The sequence below is a fragment of the Macaca fascicularis genome, chromosome X (genome assembly GCF_037993035.2).
Source record: "Macaca fascicularis isolate 582-1 chromosome X, T2T-MFA8v1.1".
Classification (NCBI taxonomy): Eukaryota; Metazoa; Chordata; class Mammalia; order Primates; family Cercopithecidae; genus Macaca; species Macaca fascicularis.
In genome coordinates this window covers 47,987,054-48,006,487 of record NC_088395.1, presented here as the reverse complement: position 1 = coordinate 48,006,487, position 19,434 = coordinate 47,987,054, and the positions used below count along the sequence as shown (strand labels likewise).

At 38.5% G+C, this 19,434-nt stretch overlaps 1 protein-coding gene across 5 annotated transcripts in view; it reads right to left on the bottom strand.

The window, feature by feature from the left end:
- The window catches only part of ZNF81 (zinc finger protein 81), a 93,125-nt gene that overhangs the window by 14,242 nt on the left and 59,449 nt on the right, over positions 1–19,434 (bottom strand). For all 5 annotated transcript variants that reach the window (XM_065538230.1, XM_065538229.1, XM_005593435.4 and 2 more), the window contains 2 exons: positions 17,190–17,316; positions 9,388–9,483 (listed from right to left, as the gene is read on the bottom strand). In XM_065538230.1, the coding sequence (XP_065394302.1) occupies positions 9,388–9,483; positions 17,190–17,316 (223 nt within the window). The remainder of the gene's footprint in view (positions 1–9,387; positions 9,484–17,189; positions 17,317–19,434) is intronic.

Sequence of the window (19,434 nt, the reverse complement as noted above, 5' to 3'; positions counted from 1 at the left end):
AAGGAAGAGAAAAAACTGTATGGTTAGAAAAGATAAAATAGGATCAAGCAATTAACAGAGGGGAAACCTAAATGGATAGCAGATAATAAAAGGGGGAAAAATAACACAATGCCACTTTACATCCATTATATTGGCCACAAGATAAGAAATCTGAATGATGCTGAGTGTTGGCATAAATGTGGTAAAATAGGCACACTTGTGGATTGCACATATACTCCAATGATCAAGCAATACCAATTCTATATAAACATTCCTGAGGAATAATCTCATAGGCTAATTATTTTTTATTGAGGTATAATTTATATATAGTAAAGTGTAGATATTAACTGTAAAGCTCAATGAATGTATGCAAAGCTATATAGTATAGATCTTAGCTGTAAAGCTGAACTCCAGTACTCATATGTATACACCCATGTAACCAAAACTCAGATGAAAGTAGAAAACATTTTAATTATCCCAGAAAATTCCCTGGTGGCCCTTTCCCATCAATAATTGACTCTCTGAGGTAACCATCATTTTGACCATAGATTGCCAATCACTTATCATCAATATTATCACAATCACAAATTAGTTTTGCTTGGCCTTGCTTGAACTTTATATAAATTGAATCACATAGCATATACCCATTTTCATGTCTGGCTTCTTTTGTTCAACAAATTTTTTGAGGTTCGCCCAAGTTCTGGTAACAGTAGTTCATTCTTTTCATTGTTGTGTAGTATCACATTGTAAGAATGTAGCATAACGCTCATCTATTCTCCTACTGATGGACACTTGAGTGGTTTCAAATTTTCAGCAATTATGCTAAAGCTGGTATAAGCATTCTTGTACATTTCTTTTAGTGAATATACGTGCTCGTTTCTCTTAAATATATGCCTAGGAGCGGCACTACTGGGCCACAGAATTGTTATACATTTAGTGTAGGTAATGCCTATCTTCCAAAGTGGTTGAAATAATTTACACTCCTACCATCGATGAATGTGAATTCCAGTTGCTCTAAATACTCATCAACATTTGATAATTGTCAGTCTTAAATTTTAGCCCTTTTTTGTATGTATGTATGTGTGTAGGGCTGCCACATTGTGGTTTTAATTTACATTTCTCTGATGAGTAATGATCTTTAGTACCTTTTCATATATATAATGCCCATTTGAATACCTCTTTTTCCAAATGCCTGTGTCTTTTACCAATTTTTTTCTCTGTTGATTTGTGAGAGTTCTTTATATATTCTGAATATAAAGTCATTTGTCAAATATATGTATTGCAAATATCTTCTCCCAGCTTGTGGCTTCCCTATTAACTTTCTTAATGATATCTTTCAAAGAGTAATTCTTTATTCTAATATAGTTCAATTTACTATCAAATAAGATATGAAGTGTTCTCTCTTTTTTTCCTTCAAAAGAACATGAATAATATTGGTGTTATTTATTCTCTAAATGACCAGAGTTCACCAATGAAGCCATGTGGGTTGAGAGCTTTGTTTGTGGATAGGTTTTAAATTATAAGTTCAATTTCTTTAATACATAAAAATACTACTATGATTTTGACCTTTTTTCTTGTGACATTTCTTGTAATTTCTGTTTTTCTAAGACTGTTCATTTCATTTTGGTTATCAAATTTTGGGGGATAAAGTTGGTCATAATATCTTCTTAGTATCCTTTTAAGGCCTATAAGATTTGTAATGATGTTTCTTTTCTCATTCATGGCATTGATAATCTGTGTTTTCTCTTTCTCCTCCTTGATTGATCGTGCTAAATTTATCAATTGTATTAATCTTTCAAAGAAGCAAATTTTGGCTTTGGTAGTTTTCACTTTTGCATGTCCTGAGGTGCAAACCTAGATGGCCAATTTTTAATCTTTTAAATTTTCTGGTAGAGATATACAAAATAAGAAACTTTCATCATAGTGCTTCAGTTTCATCTCACAAGTTTTTTTGTTTGGTTGGTTTTTTTTGTTTTTTTTTTTTGTTTGTTTGTTTGTTTTTGAGATGGAGTCTCACTCTGTTGCCCAGCCTGGAATGCAGTGGTGCCATCTTGGCTCACTGCATCCTCTGCCTCCTGGGTTCAAGCAATTGTCCTGCCTCAGCCTCCCGAGTGGTTGGGATTACAGGCACCTGCCACCACGCCCAGCTAATTTTTGTATTTTTAGTAGAGATGGGGTTTGCCATGTTGGCCAGGCTGGTCTCAAACTCCTGACCTTAGGTGATCCACCTGTCTCAGCCTCCCAAAGTGCTGATTACAGGTGTGAGCCACTGTGCCCAGCCCCACAAATTCTGATGTATCATATTTTCACTATCATTTCACTCAATATATTTTCATTGTGATATCTTTTTTGACTTATGGGATATTTGGATGTGTGTTGCTTACTTTTCAAACATTTAGATATTTTTTAGTTGTTTTTCTGTTTAGAGTTTTAATTTAACAGTGGTTAGAGAACATACAGTCTATGACTTCAAACCTTTGAAATTTGATGCAAACAGCTTTATATCCCAAAATAGTCTATTCTGGTGAATGCACCATGTATACTTGAAAAGAATGTGTATTCTGTAGTTGTTGGATGTAGTAACCTATGTATGTCGATTACATCATATTGGTTTATCATGTTCTAGTCTTCTACCTCTGTAGAGATTTTGTGTGCTTGTTTCAACAGTTGGAAAAATAGGTATGTTAAAATCTCCAACTATGATTGTGCATTTTGTCTACTTCTCCTTTTAATACTTTTTTTAATACTCTTTTTAATACAATGTTTACTATATATTTTGAGGCTATGATATTAAGTACATAGAAAATTAGGTTTCTATATATATATATATTCCTGTTGAATTGAACTTTTATCAACTTCAGAGAGAGAGGGCACATTGGCAAAGATGTAAGACATTAAAGTGACAATACAATAAAAAAACTTATGCCAAAAAATTGACATCTTAGATGGAATACACAAACTCCTTGAAAGAACAAATTATTAAAACAAGAAGAAATTAAAAATCTGAATATTCCTATATTAAAGAAACTGAATTTGAAATTAAAGACAGTCCCACAAAGAAAACTTCAGATGGCCCAGATGAGTTCACTGGTGAATTTTATCACATATTTAACAAAAAGAAATTTAAAGTAATCTTATACAAAATCACAAGAGGCGTGAACACTGAAAAATTCTAGCAAATATAGCAAACTCTTTCAGAAAACAGAACAGGTATGAAATTTCCAAATTCATTTTATGAAGCTAGAATTAACATGATACCGAAATCAAAGATATAATATTATAAGGGAACCCCCCTCCCCGACACACACACACAAAACTAAAGACCAATGTCTCTCAAAGACATGGAAATTAAGATCCTTACCAAATATTAGCAAATCAAATCGAGAAATACATGAAAAGATAATACACCATGATGAAGTAAGGCTTATCTCAGGAATGTAAGTTTAATTTGACATCTAAAAATCAATAAAATTCACCATATTAATAAAACAAAATGCACTTTTCAAAAAATACATAAAAAGCATTTGGCATTTAGAAAATTCAACACCAATTCATGTTTAAGACTCTCATCAAACTAGGAATAGAAAGAAATTGTCACAAATTAATAAAGGGCATCTAAGAAAAATCACAGCTAATACACCTAATGGTGAAAGACTGAAAGTTTTTGCCTTCAGATTGGGAACAAGATAAAATAAAAATAAAGAGCATATAGACCAAAAAGAAAATGAATGACAGGCATGATAATGTTTGCAGAAAGTTTTATGGTATTTATTCACAAAAAGACCCACTAGAATTAATAAGCAAAATTTAGCAAAGTCTCGGAATACAAGGTCAATGTATAAGAATCGATGGTAAGAGTTCTACTTCCAGTATGGAGAAGTAAGCTTCTGAAAAAGACCCTTCTACAGATAGTAAATGTAACCTCTTGAAAAATAAACAAAAATAAAAAACCAAACAAAAGCAGGCAGATTTTGGAGGGGAGTCAAAAGTTAGAGGAAGTGACTAGCATGTAATGAGTTCCCCCTTTCTCGGGTTTCCGTTGAGAGTAGCTGCACTCCTAGCAGCAATGTGGAGCAGCTAAAATTCTCATAAAAGCTTGTCATCCTTTTGCAAGAGGAATCAGGAAAAGGTGGTCTGGGTACCCAGGGCCACTAGAGATTAAGGGGGCAACTCCAAAAGAAAGAATCAAAAAAAGCAAATTCCTAATTCTGTGTATAAAATCTGCCTAAGTCTCTGGCTGACCCCTCAACCTTGCATGGGTAGAGCAAACTGAAAGCAGGACTGAACTGCGACCTGAGTTGCCACTCGCCTTAGGTGAGACAGCATTTCCAGTGTCAATTTAACCTAGTTAATTGCCTGCTGTGACAAGAACACTGGCATTCTTCAGAACAATATAACAGAATACCATGTTACCATAACATTGATAATGTTCAGGACACGATCCAAAATTACTCAAAATATGATGGAGCCAAAAAATGTTCTTTTGATCACTCTCCAGCATCTTTAGTAGTTAGTTTTAAAAATATGTTTTCCAGCGTTAACAATTTTTGTCTGTCTGGCAGATTACTTCAATATAAACAATTCTATAATAGTAGAACTTGAGTTCATTTTTGTATAGGATGTGAAGTATGGGTCAAAGTATGAATTTTTCTCCCTAATACTGACATCCATTTGTTCCAGCACAATTTGAAAAGACTTTCATTTCTCCCTTCAAATTACATTGGCACCTTGGTCAAAAATCAGTTGTCTGTATATTAATGGGTCTATTTTTAGTCTCTCCCTTCTGTTCCATTTATATATTAGTCTGTCTTTACACCAATACCATACTGTCCAGGTTGCTATAGCTTTAAAGTAAATCTTAACATTCGGTAGTGTCAATCCTCCATACTTTTTCTTCTTCCTCAAGACTGTGTTGATCATTCTAGGTCTTTTGCATATCCATATACATTTTAAAATCTCTTTGTCAGTTTTAACCCCCCCAAATTACAATAATTGAATGAACAAGTAGAAGACAAATTAGTAAGGCATTAGAAGATTTCAACAACATGGAACCAACCTGAGTTGTAGATTATAGAACAACATACCCATCAACAGCTGAACATACATTCTTTGCAGGGACACACAAAACATTCCCCTAGGTAGACCATATGCTGAAATCATAAAAGGTATGCTCTCAGACCACAACAGGATTAAATTGGACAACACAGAGGAAATAAACAAAATTCCTTGAAAAGTACAACTTACTATGTCTGGCAAAAGATGAAACAAAAAATCTGAATAGCCCTATGTCTATTTTAAAAATTGGGTTTGTCATTAAATCCTTCCTGTCAAGAAAACTCTAGGTCCAAATGGCTTTCTTGGTTAATTCCATGAAACATTAAAAGAAATAATAATCTCACACAAAGTATTTCAGAAAATAGAGAAGGGAACACTTCACAACTCATTTTAGTAGCCAGTATAACCATAATATCAAAACATGACAAAGACATAAAAAAAAAGAAAACCATGAAGCAAATCACTCATGAAAAAGGCAAACTTTTAAGTCAAATATCAGTAAGTAGAGTCCAACAATATATAATAAAGCTAATACATCATAATCAACTAATATTTATCTCAGAAATGCAAGGTTAATTCAACATTTAAAAATCAATGAATTCACCACAATTACAGAACAAAAAATGCTCATGTATTTGATATCACTCCAATAGATGCAGAAAAAGCATTTGACAAAATTCAACACTCAATCATGATTTAAAAAAAAAAAAACTATGAAACAAGCTAGGATTAGAAAGGAACTTACATAACCTGCTAAAGGGCAGGTACAGAAAATCTACAGCTAATATCATAATTAATGGTGAAAGACTGAAGTTTTTACCCACAATATCAGAACCAAGACAAACAACCTAACTCAACCCTTCCATTCAACATTGAACTGAAAGTCTTAGACAGTAAAAGAAGGAAAATAAATTAAAACATGAGCTTGGAAAGGAAGATGTAAAAGTGTCCCTATTTTTAGGTGATAATCATTACTTATATGAAAAACCCTGAGAAACTTAAAAGAAAACTAATAGGTAGATTTAGCAGTGCCTCAGGATACAAAGTTAATGCACGAAAATCAATCACTAGCAACTTATATTAGCAATAAACAATCTAAAAATAAAATTTAAAAAACTTTATATTAGCAATGAAAATCAAAAAATAAAACTAAAACAATGTCATGTAAAACAGAATAAAAAACATCGAGTACTTAGGGATAAACTTAATGAAGGATTCCTATGACCTCTATGCTGAAAACTATACAATTCTGCTAAATGAAATTAAAGATCTAAGTAACTGCAGAAATATGCCATGTTCATGGGTTAGAAGGCTCACTATTGTTAAGATGTCAGTTCTCCTAAAATTGATCTACAGAGTCAACTGAACTCCAAACAAAATCCCAGTAGGCTTTTTTGTAAAAATTACAAACTGATTATAAAATGTATATGAAAATGCAAATGACCTAGAAGAGCAAAGTAATTTTTAAAAAGCAAAGTTGAAGAACTTATACTACCCGATTGAAGATTTACTGTAAAAACTACAGTAATAAAGATAGTATGGGTTTGCTAAAAGGATAATGTATTAACTATATTTTCTTAGTTTCTGTACCCTTGATGTTCTGGCAACTGGGGCTTAACTGATCCTGGAGAGACTGCCCCCTCCCCGTGATAGCTAATTCTAGAGATTAGGAAATAACTTGAACTTGAGGATGCCTTTCATATGCAAAACAGCCAATACACAGCCCATATCCACAACTACCTCTTTTACTGAGCTTTCACAGGTTGAGCCACTATCCCCCTGCTCTAATCACTCCAGGGCCAGGTACCAAGCAACTGGGGACAGTCCCTATACCCTAGAGCCCAGTGGAATTATTCAAACTAGCCAATCTTAAATCTGCCTAGCCTTCTGGCCCTGCCTAGTCCATTCCTTCCCACAAAACCTAAATAAAGGCTCTGGTCCATGCTTTCCCCTCACTCCTTCTAGATCCCAACTGACCTTGGTGCTTCCACATGTGTAATATGTGTGGCCCTGTATGGCGTGGTATGCCTCCGCCTCTTGGGAACTGTAACAAACTATCTTTCCAGTGGCAGTTGTCTCCTAATCTGTTGGCTTCATGAAACCTAAATAATAATAAAACCTATCTTTTAAAGCAGACAGACAAAAAGATTAAAATTGAACAGAAAAGAGAGACCAGATACAGGCTCATACACATAAAGTGAACTGATTTTGATAAACATACCAAGGAAATTCAATAGGAAAAAGAAAGCCTCTTCAACAAATGTTTCTCGAACAATTAGATATCAGTATTGAAAAATGAATCACAGACCTAACTGAAAAAGTTACAATGATAAAACTTATAGAAGAAAGTATGAGAAAATCTTTGTGCCTTGTGGTAGGCAAAGATTTCTTTTTTCTTTTTTTTTTTTTTTGAGACGGAGTCTCACTCTGTCGCCCAGGCTGGAGTGCAGTGGCCGGATCTTGGCTCACTGCAAGCTCCACCTCACCGGTTTACGCCATTCTCCTGCCTCAGCCTCCCGAGTAGCTGGGACTACAGGCGCCCACCACCTTACCCGGCTAGTTTTTTTGTATTTTTAGTAGAGACGGGGTTTCACTGTGTTAGCCAGGATGGTCTCGATCTCCTGACCTCATGATCCGCCCGTCTCGGCCTCCCAAAGTGCTGGGATTACAGGCTTGAGCCACAGCGCCCAGCCAGATTTCTTAAACAGATCGCAAAAGGTACTAACAATAAAACAGATGATAAATTGGACTTCATCAAAATTAAAATGTTTGCTCTTTGATGGGCACCAAAAAGAAAATGAAATTTCAAGCCACAGATTGGAACAAAATATTAGCAATACATATAGCTGGTAAAGGAGTTGTATCCAGTAAATATATTAAAAATCACTAATAAGAAGACAAACAACCTGACTAAAAAATGAGAAACATATGAGTAGATATTTCACACCAAAAAATGTTTATGGTCAATAAGCACATAAAAAGATGCTTAACATCATTATTCTCATAAGATAAATGCAACTTTAAATGATAACATCCACTATAATATCAAAAATAAAAGAGTTTGATGATAACAAGTGTTGACGAGGATGTGGAGCAACAGGAATCTTTATGTATTGCTGCTGGGAATGTAAAATGGTATAGCCAATTTGGAATACAGTTTGACAATTTCTTACAAAGGTAAGTATACACTTACTATATGACCTAACAGTTCCAATCTTAGGTATCTACCCAAGAAAAATGTAAACGTATGTTCACACAAAGACAGACCAGAATGTTCACTGCAGCTTCATTCATAATAACCAAATATTAACCACCTATAGGTGTAGAGATTAACAAATAGTAATGTATTCATTCCATGAAATACTATTCATCATTCGAAAGGAACAAACCAGAGATATACTTAATAACATGGATGAATTGCAAAATGATTATGTTGAACAAATGAAGCCAGACCCAAAAGAGTATGTAAGGTATTATTCCATTTATATAAAACCCTAATAAAGACAAATCGAATCTAGAGTGACAAAAAGCATGTCAGTGGTTGCCTGGGGCTGTATGTATTGACTACAAGGGGCATGAGGGAGCATTCTGTGTGAAGGAATATTACATATCACAATAGGGGTGGTGGTTACACTGGTGTATACCTTTATCAAAACTCATCAAACTGTCCACTTAAAATATACTTCATTCTGTGTAAATTCTCCCTTAATAAAATGGATTTTAAAAGAAGAAATGCTAAGTGATAGTGATCACAAAGTCAGAAGATGGGAGAGAGGCACTAGGCCATGGGAAGGTAGAGAGGAGTGAGGAATCTGAAGATGAACTTATAAAGGCAACGGGAGGTAAGGCTGGTTGTAGATGAGAGTTTGTTGGTACCTTAGAGTGAGAAGGTGAGAACAAAAGAAAGAATACAGTGCAAGAGTACTAGGAAGAACAGAAGCCAGGCAACCAACAGATTTTCAAAAAGTCAAATCCAGTAAAACCGAAATGTATGTGATAATAATCTAAGACTCTGGGGTGCGGTTTAAGGAATTACACATAAAAATGGGATGGAAGGAAAGAATATCCAAGAAAGCAAGACCTCTAGTGAGGAAGCCTGGTATATGATCCAGAGTATAGGAACTGGGGCAATTCTCCTGGAAGAAAGCCAAGCAAAGAAGACAGGTGATAACAGTAAGAGAAATAAAGGAAGAGAACAATTTGGCACCCGAGAGGCCAATGCTACCTATCCTCAAGCAATTTCTAAAGTTTCCAACCTTTAAGCAATAACAGCATTTTAAAGGCATCAGTCTTCCTTAGGGGGAAAAAAAAAATTATTTCGTGTCCCCATCTGCCTGGGTCACACCCACTCACCTGAACAGCTCTGATGTGGGGCTTCCCCTTCCAAAGTCCATGGCCCCTCTCCTTGCTCCAACTTGAAGATGACCTCTGGTTTGGGAACTTCAAACCCTGTTAACAGGACATGATAGAGAATTGGGTCCAGTAAATTGCTTTCCATTTGTTCTTTGGAGAAGTAACCACATTTCATTGGGAACTGAGTAATAATCACAGAGGTGAAAAGGGACTGAAGAATCTCAGACAAATCAAGGAGGACACCATAATACAGTTCAGATGTCCCAGATAGCTCAGTGGTGGTGAAGGGAAACACAACGAGGCTCTATATTGGTGTCCTAAGGCTGCTGTGACACAGTACCAAAACCTGGTGGCTTACAATAGAAATTTATTGTCTCTCATGTCTAAAGGCTAGAAATCCAAAATCAAGGTGTCAGCAGGGTCATGCTCTCTCTGATGGATCTAGGAGAGAACCCTTTCTAGCATCTTCTAGCTTCTAGAAGCTGTCAGCACTCTTTGGCATTCCTTGGCTTGTGAATACATCACCCCAGTGACATGGCTGTCTTTTACCTGTGTATCTTCTCATTGTCTTCCCTCTACGCATGCTTGTAGCAGCAATACCCCAATTTCTGCCTTCACCTTCATATAGCATTCTCCCTGTGTCCAAATTTCCCCTTTTTATAAGGACACCAGTCAGATTACAGTAGGGCCCACCCTAATGACGTTGCTTTAACTTGATAATCAAGAGGTAACCTCTGTAAAGACTCTATTTCCAAATATGGTCACATTCGGAAGTATCGAGGGGTAGGATTTCCACATAGTTTTTGGGGAAGACAAAATTCTACCCACAAGAGTCTTCCCTCTAGTTCCCCAAAATTCATGTACTTCTCACATGCAAAATACATTCACCCCATCCCAACATCCTCCAAAGCCTTAGTCATTCTAACATCAACTCGTAAGTCAAAAATCACATCTCGACATTGTCAACTAAAGGTCTCAAATCTCATCATCTAATTCATCCAAATCAGTTGTGGATGAGACAGGATATAATTCATCCTGGGGAAAAATTCCTCTCTATCTGTGAACCTATGAAATCAGACCACAAGTTATCTGCTTCCAAAATACAATGGTGGGACAGGCATAGGATAGATATTCCCATTCCAAAAGGGAGAAACTGGAATGAAAAAAGAGATCATGGGACCCAAGTCTGAAACCTAGCAGGGAAAATTTGATTAGATTTTAAGGCTTGTGAATAATCTCATTGGCTCCATGATCTGTCCTCTGAGCCCACTGGGTGGCAGGCAGCCCTGAGCCAGGAATGACGCCCTTCACTATTACCCCTAATGGTCCACTAGCAAAATTTTTGCTACCTGTCTCTGTGACCTTATGCTCTGCTGTTCTAGAGGTCTTAATTCCAAAGGGAGAAATACTTCCACCAGGAGACACACAATGATTCCACTAAACTAAAAGTTAAAACTCCCACCTGACCACTTCGGGTCCCTTGTGCTCTTGAATCAACTGGCAAACAAGGGAGTTATGGTTTTGGCTGGGGTAACTGATCACGGTTACCAAGGGGAATCCTTACATTGCCCAATTTTAGCAAGATTCCTGTTAAGTCAGTTTAGCTAGAATCCCCCAACCTCAATATCCAATCACATTTGATATCTGATCAAATTCCTGACCTATCCCCCACATAATATTCGATCACCCTCACCTGCCTTCTCCAAGAATCTTGTCAGGTCAGTTTAGTAACAATCCCCCTTTACCCCTGATGTTTCCTCTTAGCCATTTTCCATCTACTTGCCCCACTCTGCTCCTGGGCTATATTTATAAATCCCCACTCGTCTATGCTGTATTTGGAATTGAGCCCAGTTCTATACCAAAGTATCTTTTCCCCTATTGTAATAATTCTGAATAAAATCTATTTTCACCGCTTTAAATATTGTCCAGCTCTGGTTTTCTTTGACAGTTTTGGTGCCACAACTCGGATAAGATCATTGATCACTGGACCCCAGACTTCTCACCCAGAATCTGAAGTATGCACCTTCGAAGCCTTTGTCTTCACTCCTGACTAATTGGGGACCCATTGATGAGTCTGACTCCTGAGCCTCTGGATGACAGTCCATTGAAGCACAGTAAAGACAGATATATATATATATATACACACACATATTTTATTTTGAGACAGAGCCTCGCTCTGTCACCCAGGCTGGAGTGCAGTGGTACCATCTCGGCTCACTGCAACTTCTGCCTCCCAGGTTCAAGTGATTCTCATGCTAGAAGGTAGGTTAAAGTTCCAGGTAACCAGCTGTTTACAAGAAAATAAGTTAGAGTCTCATGCAAGGAAAGGCTGGGTTAGTCTCCTAGACTTCTCTTTAAGAGGCTGGGTTCTGTATGGAACAGAAGCTGCGTCAGAGTCCCAAGTTTCTCTATTTAAAACCATAAAAGTACTAGTAGTTTAAAAACATGGGAACTTCTCAGTCTACCAAAACATCCCTTTTTGAACCCCTGCTGGCTATATGCTCCACCAACTCTACCTGTTTCCTGTCTTGTTGGCATGATATTACTAAGGATAGTTTGGAACTTCAAGGGCTTCCTTGGAAAAATTTACATCTCCCCCAACTGTCTCCTCCAAAACCTCTCCCTTCCCATTGCTTCTGCTCCTTCTTCCTTTTACCACCTTTGATCTTCCCTTTAAGCTCTCTTGAATCCTTTCATAGGTCCCTCTTCAAACCCCTACCTCTTCCACCCCTCTATTTGCCAGACCATTCCCTTCCTACTTCAGTCTCTTAACTCCCTATAATCACTTGAACTTTGGGACCCCTCCTCCCATCAGGGGCTCTCAAGAGACTGAGGGAACCCTGAAAGCAACCACCTGAGACTAAAAGAGAGAAAAAAAACTAATTGGAAATAGACTGGACATTGAACCTTTAAATTCTTGAGTCTCCTTTGCCAGTAGAAGCAGCCCTTCTACCCCATCTGAGAAGATTAACCCTACTGTTCCTGAAGCACTTTCAGTGGCTTCTCCTGAGGTACTTGCCTTGACGGGCACTGCCGATTCCCTTAAGAGCCTATGCTCACCATCCTTCTTTGCTTTTAGACATATAACTGGACTCAAGTCAAAGCAGGTCCCAAAAGGTGAAGCACAAAGAATGACCCATGAGGATGTGCGTACACCAAAAGAACGGCATGATTCATTTAATTTATGCAGACAGATCTAGAGACTACACATGGATATGGATATTAAGGGTGTATGATAAAGGTGGAAGAAACAAAAAGTTGGATCAGGCTGAATTGATTGATATGGGCTCACAAAAAGTTGGATCAGGTTGAATTGATTGATATGGGCTCACTAAGCAGAGATTCTGAATTTGATATTGCTGCTGGAGGGATTAGAAAGGGCTCTAACAGTTTGGTTGGCTGGCTGGCTAAACATGGACCAAAAGGTGGCCTACACTAAATGAAGTTGAAATGCCAGAACCGCCTGGGTATTCTGCAGAGGAAGGTATCCAAAGAATTGGACTGTTGGAGGGGATTTATCATGTGAGACCTGTCCATCTACTCTGGGAGGGTCCAGAGGACACACCTGTCAGCACTGTGAGAAACAAATTTGTAAGGGGAGCTCAAGCATCCTTGAAGAGCTCTGAGTGCTCTTGTCTGTAGGCTGGAACTTACAGTGGGAACTGCAGCCACTGAGTAGGGAAACCTAAGTGCAATGGGGATAGTTGGATCCTGGGGTGGCAGGGGTTAAAGGGAGGTACTTAATCGCCAAATGCAAGGTGAACATGGGCTACCACAATAGACAGCAGAGTCAAAGCAACAATCAGAATAGTCTGATTCACAGAGACCTATGGCATTGGCTAGTTGATCATAGTGTCCTGAGAAAAGAAACAGACAGGCAGTCTACACAATAGTAAGTTGATCTGTATAAGCAGAGGAGTTCTAGGTCAAGTGAACAAAACTCTAACTTGAATCATAAAAGCACAAAGTCACAGCCCTTCAGTCAATTCCCAGACTTGAGCCTATTTACAGACTCAGACCCAGAACCCCTTGAGTGAAGGGGAAGCCAGGTTCCCTTAGGGAAGGACCCTGGTACACTGCCAAAAACTTATACTATGAGATCTTTCTCCCAGTGTTCCCCAAAGGGACCTATGGCCTTTTTATCAAGATAACTAGGTATTGGGAAAAAGAACAATCAGACATATTGGGAATTACTGGACACTGGTTCTGAACTGCCACTAATTCCAGGAGACCCCAAACACCACTATGGTCCACCAGTCAGGGTAGGAGCTTACAGAAGTGTAGTGGTTAATGGAGTTTTAGTTGAGGTCCATCTCACAGTGCGTCCAGCGGGTCCCTGAACCTATCCTGTGGTTATTTCCCCAGTTCCTGAATACATAATTGGAAGGACATATTCAGTAACTGGCAGAATCCCCACATTGGTTCCCTGACCTGTGGAATGAGGGTTACTATGGTGGGGAAGGCCAAGTGGAAGCCACTAGAGCTGCCTCTGCCTAGGAAAATCGTAAACCAAAAGCAATACCACATTCCTAGAGGGACTGCGGAAATCAATGCTACCATCAGGGATCACATCCCCATTCACCTTTCCTATTTGGCCTGTGCAGAAAATAGACGGCTTTTGAAGAATGACACATTACTATAAACGTCACCAAGTGGTGACTCTAATTACACTTGCTCTTCAAAATGTGGTTTCATTGCTTGAGCAAATTAACATATTCCCTGGTACCCAGTATGCAGCTATTGATCTGGCAAATTTTTTTTTGTGATACTTGTTAGTAAAGACCACTAGAAGCAGTTTGTTTTTGGCTGGCAAGGCCAGCTATACACCTGTACTGTCCTACCTCAGAGGTATATCAACTCTCCAGACCTATGTCATTATTTAGTCTGCAGGCATCTTGATCACCTTTCCCTTCCACAAGATATCACACTGGTCCATGACATTAATGAGATAATGCTGATTGGACCTAGTGAGCAAGAAGCAGCAACTATGCTAGACTTATGGGTAAGATATTTACATATCAGAGTGGGAAATAAATCTGAAAAAAATTTAAGGGCCTTACACCTCAGAGAAATTTCTAGGGGTTCAGTGGTACAGGGCATGTCAAGATATCCCTTCTAAGGTGAAGCAAAAGCTGTTGTACCTTCCTATAAGGAAAAAAAAAAAAAAGGCACAATGCCTACTGGGCCTCTTTGGATTTTGGAGGTAACACATTCCTGATTTGGGTAAAGCTACTCTGGTCCATTTACCAAGTTATCCAAAAAGTAGCTAGTTTTCAATGGGGCCCAGAACAAGAGAAGACTCTACAACAGATCCAGGCTGCTGTGCAAGCTGCTCTGCCACTTGGACCATAGGATCCAGCAGATCCAATGGTGCTTGAAGTGACAGTGGCAGATGGGGATGCTGTTTGGAGCCTTTGGCAATCCCTTATAGGTGAATCACAGTGCAGATCTTTAGGATTTGGGAACAAAGTCCTGCCATCCTCTAGTAGTGGATAACTACTCTCCTTTTGAGAAACACTTTTTGGCTTGCTATCGGACCAGAATTTACTCACCCACTGAATTTAAGCATATTAGTTAGTGGAGAAGAAACTTAACAAGGATTTCCTCAGTAACAGCAAGTGAACATGGAAGAGCTCAGTGCTGAACCTCTGCCCCACAGTGGGGGTGCTGGAAATGTGGCATAGAGAAGACCCACTCCCTACTGCTGCTCATAGCACCCAAGTCCTTCTGATGGAGGCCCAACCTGTTGATGGTCTGAGGCCAGCAGCAGGCTCTGGTGCACTGGGCCTGGGCATTATTGGGGCCATGTTGCTTGAGAATGTACCCCAAAGTGGGTAGTAAACTCTATCTACTAAGGCTAAATACCTATACAAAATTGACAGTCAACAAGAACCATAAGGGAAAGTTAAAAAGATATATATATTTGGTCTTCATCACCTGATATGGTTTGGATCTGTGTCCCCTATAAATCTCATGTCAAATTGTAATCCCCAGTGTTGGAGATGGGGCCTGGTGGGAGGTGACTGGATCATGGGGCAGATTTGTCATGAATGGGTTAGCACCATCCCCTTGGTGCTGTTCTCATGATAGTGAGTGAGTTCTCACGAGATCTGGTTGTTTAAAGGTATGCAGCACCTCCCCCTCACTCTTACTCTTGCTCCCACCATGTAATATGCTTGCTTCCCCTTTGCCTTCTGCAATGATTGGAAGCTTCCTGAGGCCTCCTCAGAAGCAGGAGCCACTATGCTTCCTTTACAGCCTGCAGAACCATGAGCCAATTAAACCTCTTTTCTTTATAAATTACCCAGTCTCAGGTATTTCTTTATAGCAATGTGAGAACAAACGGACTAATACATGGTGTAACCTCAGATCAGACATAGTAACCTTGGCCCTGCCCCCTCAGCCCTGAAAACAAAGAGATGGTCCTGTTCTCTGAAACTAAGGAGGCAATGGGTCCCCCCATCTCGTCAGCCTGTGCCTTTAGGGCCTGTGGTGGCAGCTACAGCCCTACTAGCTTCTGAACTATCCTCAAAGTCATTCTTCCCTTTCCTTGAAGGATAACACATGATCACAGTCAAAACAGCTTTACCATCACATTTCCTGCTTATAGAATCCCAGAAGTCCAAGAGCCTTCCTTCATTTTCTCCTGTCTCTGTCCCCTTCAGTCAAACCTGGAGGCATTTCTAGTGAGACAGTTGATTGGATCCACAAGTCACATACCTAATCTCTTTAGTAATTGGTTGTCCAGACACACCCTTGGTGTGTTCTTTCCAGAGTACACTTTCTGAATTTTTGCCATATGGATAGGCTGAAATTTTTCTATATCTTCAAGTTCTGGTACCTTTTTCCTAACAATTCTTTCTTCAATTTATCTCTTTATTCTCACATTTTACTATAAGCAGCACAGAGAAACCAGGCTGTGCTTTCAACACTGCTTGGAAATCTCCTCAGCTAAATATTCAGGTTCATCACATACAAGTTCTACTTTTCACCCAACGGAATGCAATTCAGCCATGTTCTCTGGTACTTTATAACAAGGATCGCTTTTCTTCCAGTTTGCAATAATATGTTCCTTATTTCTATCTGAGATCTCACTAAAAGTACCTTTAACATTCATGTTTCTACCAATAGTCTCGTTAAGGCAATCTAGGCTTTTTCTGTCAAGCATATCAAATCCCAGCCCCTAGCTCCAGCCTCTACCCATTACCCAATTCCAAAGCCACTTTCACATTTTTAAGGTATTTATCACAGCTGCACCCCATTTCCAAGTATAAAACTCTGTATTAGTTTCCTAGGGCTGTTATAACAAAGTACCACAAACTAGGGGGCTCAAAACAACAGAAATTTATTGTCTCACAGTTCTGGAGGCCAGAACTCCAAAACCAAGGTGTTAGCAGGGCCATACTCTCTTTGAAGGTGCTAGGGAAGGAACTGTTCCAGGTCTCTCCGAGATTCTGGTGGCCTCAAGTGTTTCTTGGCTTACAGATGTATCATTCTAGTCACATTCCATCTTCTCCCTGTGTATCTTCATATTGTCTTCCCTCTGTGTGTGTGTGTGTGTATGTATGTGTGCGCACGTGTCTGTGTCCAGTTTTCTCCTTTTTATAAGGACACCAATTATATTAGATTAAAGCCTACCCTAATGATCTCATTTTAGCTTGATTACCTCTGTAAAGACTCTATTTCCAAACAAGGTCACATTCTGGGGGACTGGGAGATTAGGACTTCAATATATTTTATTTGGGGGACACAATTTAACCCGTAACAGGCTCCTCACAACTTCACAGGATGGTTGTCCTTACCTACTGAGAGCAGGTGGCTGTAGTTCTCCAACATTACATCCTGGTACAGGCGTCTTTGTGTGGAGTCCAGTTGCTGCCACTCCTCTCTGCTGAAGTCCACAGTCACATCCTCAAATGACACTGATACCTGTAACAACACAATCTTGTTCAAGGCAACATGATCAGCACTGGAAGATGGAGAGAAGACAGATAGGAAGTTCTTTTTAATACTTTTTCATCATAATATACCATATGGCATGCCCATTAAATACTCAGTGTGTGTATGTGTATATATATATATATACACACACACACACACATAATATTGTGTAGAATATAAAAATCTAATCATAAATTCCTGCTATTCATTATGTATGACATTTAGTCTTTCATTTATTAAAAATTATAATTTTTAGTAAGGATTTGACCTTGATCCTATTTTGTTGCTCATTTTTATGAGAAATTTGTGCTCTATAACTTTTAGAGGGAAGCATATATATCCCCTCCATCCCAATTTTTAACAATTTCACATAGCTCCCTCTCCTGTTGCTTTCATTTACTCTTCAAAAATACTGCCTTTTTCTCTTGATGCCCTTTTATTGCTCATTTCTAATTTAATTCCGTGGTGGTCAGAAAGTATACTCTGTATGATTTCAACATATGGTCAATCTAGGATAATGGTCCATGTCTCCCTGAAAAGAATATATATTTGGCTATTGATGGCTGTAGTCTTCTGTAATATATAAATCAAGTTGGTTGAGTGTTGTTGACATTTCCTATCGCATTACTGATTTGTTTTCTACTTGTTTAATCACTTATTTGTCAAGATTTTGGTAAAAACTGACAAATGTTAAAGTTTATATGGCTATGTGAAGGACCCAGAATACCCAAAAGCAAGAAAAAGTATGAAGGATTTATACCCCCTAATGTTAAGATTTACTGTAAAGCTACAGTATTTCCGGCAGTATGGGACGATGTAAGCACAGACAGATATATCATTAGAACAGAATAAAGCCCAGAAACAGACCCACACATATACGGACAATTGTTTTTTGACAAAAGTGCCAATGTGATTCAATGGGCAAAAGGGAAGTCTTTTCAACAAATTGTGTTGAAAGAGATAGATATCAGTATTAGGAAAAAAACACAAACCTTGACCCACCCCTCAAACCATATACAAACATTAACAAAAATTAAGTTTCAGTATGACTGCATTGCTTTTATCAGACCAACCTTCATACACATAACAACTATAAACTCTGAACAAAAAATATTAAGATACTAAGGAGCAACCCAAATCAGGCATCTATGGGAGGACAGCTGACACTTCGAAGAAAGGCTGGCACTTTAGCTTGTGAATAGGCCCAGTCAGTGCCATGTGGGACAACTACAATTCCAAGAGAAGTGATACATGCTTGTGGTCCCAGCTACTTGGGAGGCTGAGGCGGGAGGACTGATTAAACCTGAGAGGTCAAGGCTGCAGTGAGCTATGATTGTGCCACTGCACTCTAGCCTGGGTGACAGAGCAAGACCCTGTCTCAAAAAAAAAGAAAAAAATAAAAGAGAGAGAAGAAAAGAAAACTACCAGTGTTACTGATTTGAAGAATCGAAGGGGAGTTCTGCAGTCATCACTATCATTGGAAAATCAAGGGGGAATCCAGAAAGGCATTGAAAGAGAGAAGGGTGCCTAAATTCTGTGATGAACTCTGCCCAGATCTCCGGTTGACCAGCTAAATGAACTGAAATTTGAGCTACCACATACCACAGAGAAAACATTTCCTAGTTTGAGTCTAGCCAAGTTAAGTGCTCCCTATACAAAGCAAAACAAAAAATAATCAACAATAGTCAGAGGAATTAAATAGAATCAAGCATCTCTAATATATGTTTCACAACAAAGATACAATCCAAAACAACTCAACAGAGAGACACAGAAAGGTGTGGAGAGAAAGGGAAGAGGCTCAAGAGAAAATGCACTCAGAGACTGACCTGAGGTGATCCAGATGCTAGAATTAGCAGAAAAGCACCTTAAATCAGTTAGTTATAATTATGCTGAAAAACATACAAATATGTTCATAATGAATGAATACATAGGATAGGCCAACTGAGAAATATAAACTATTAAAAAAACTGAAAAATACAATCTGAAACTAAAAAGTTCACTGGATGGGCTTGACAGAAGAATACGGATAACTGAAGGAAGAGGTAATTAACTTAAAGATAGACCAACAGAAATTATCCAATCTGAAAAGCAGCGAGAACAAAATTG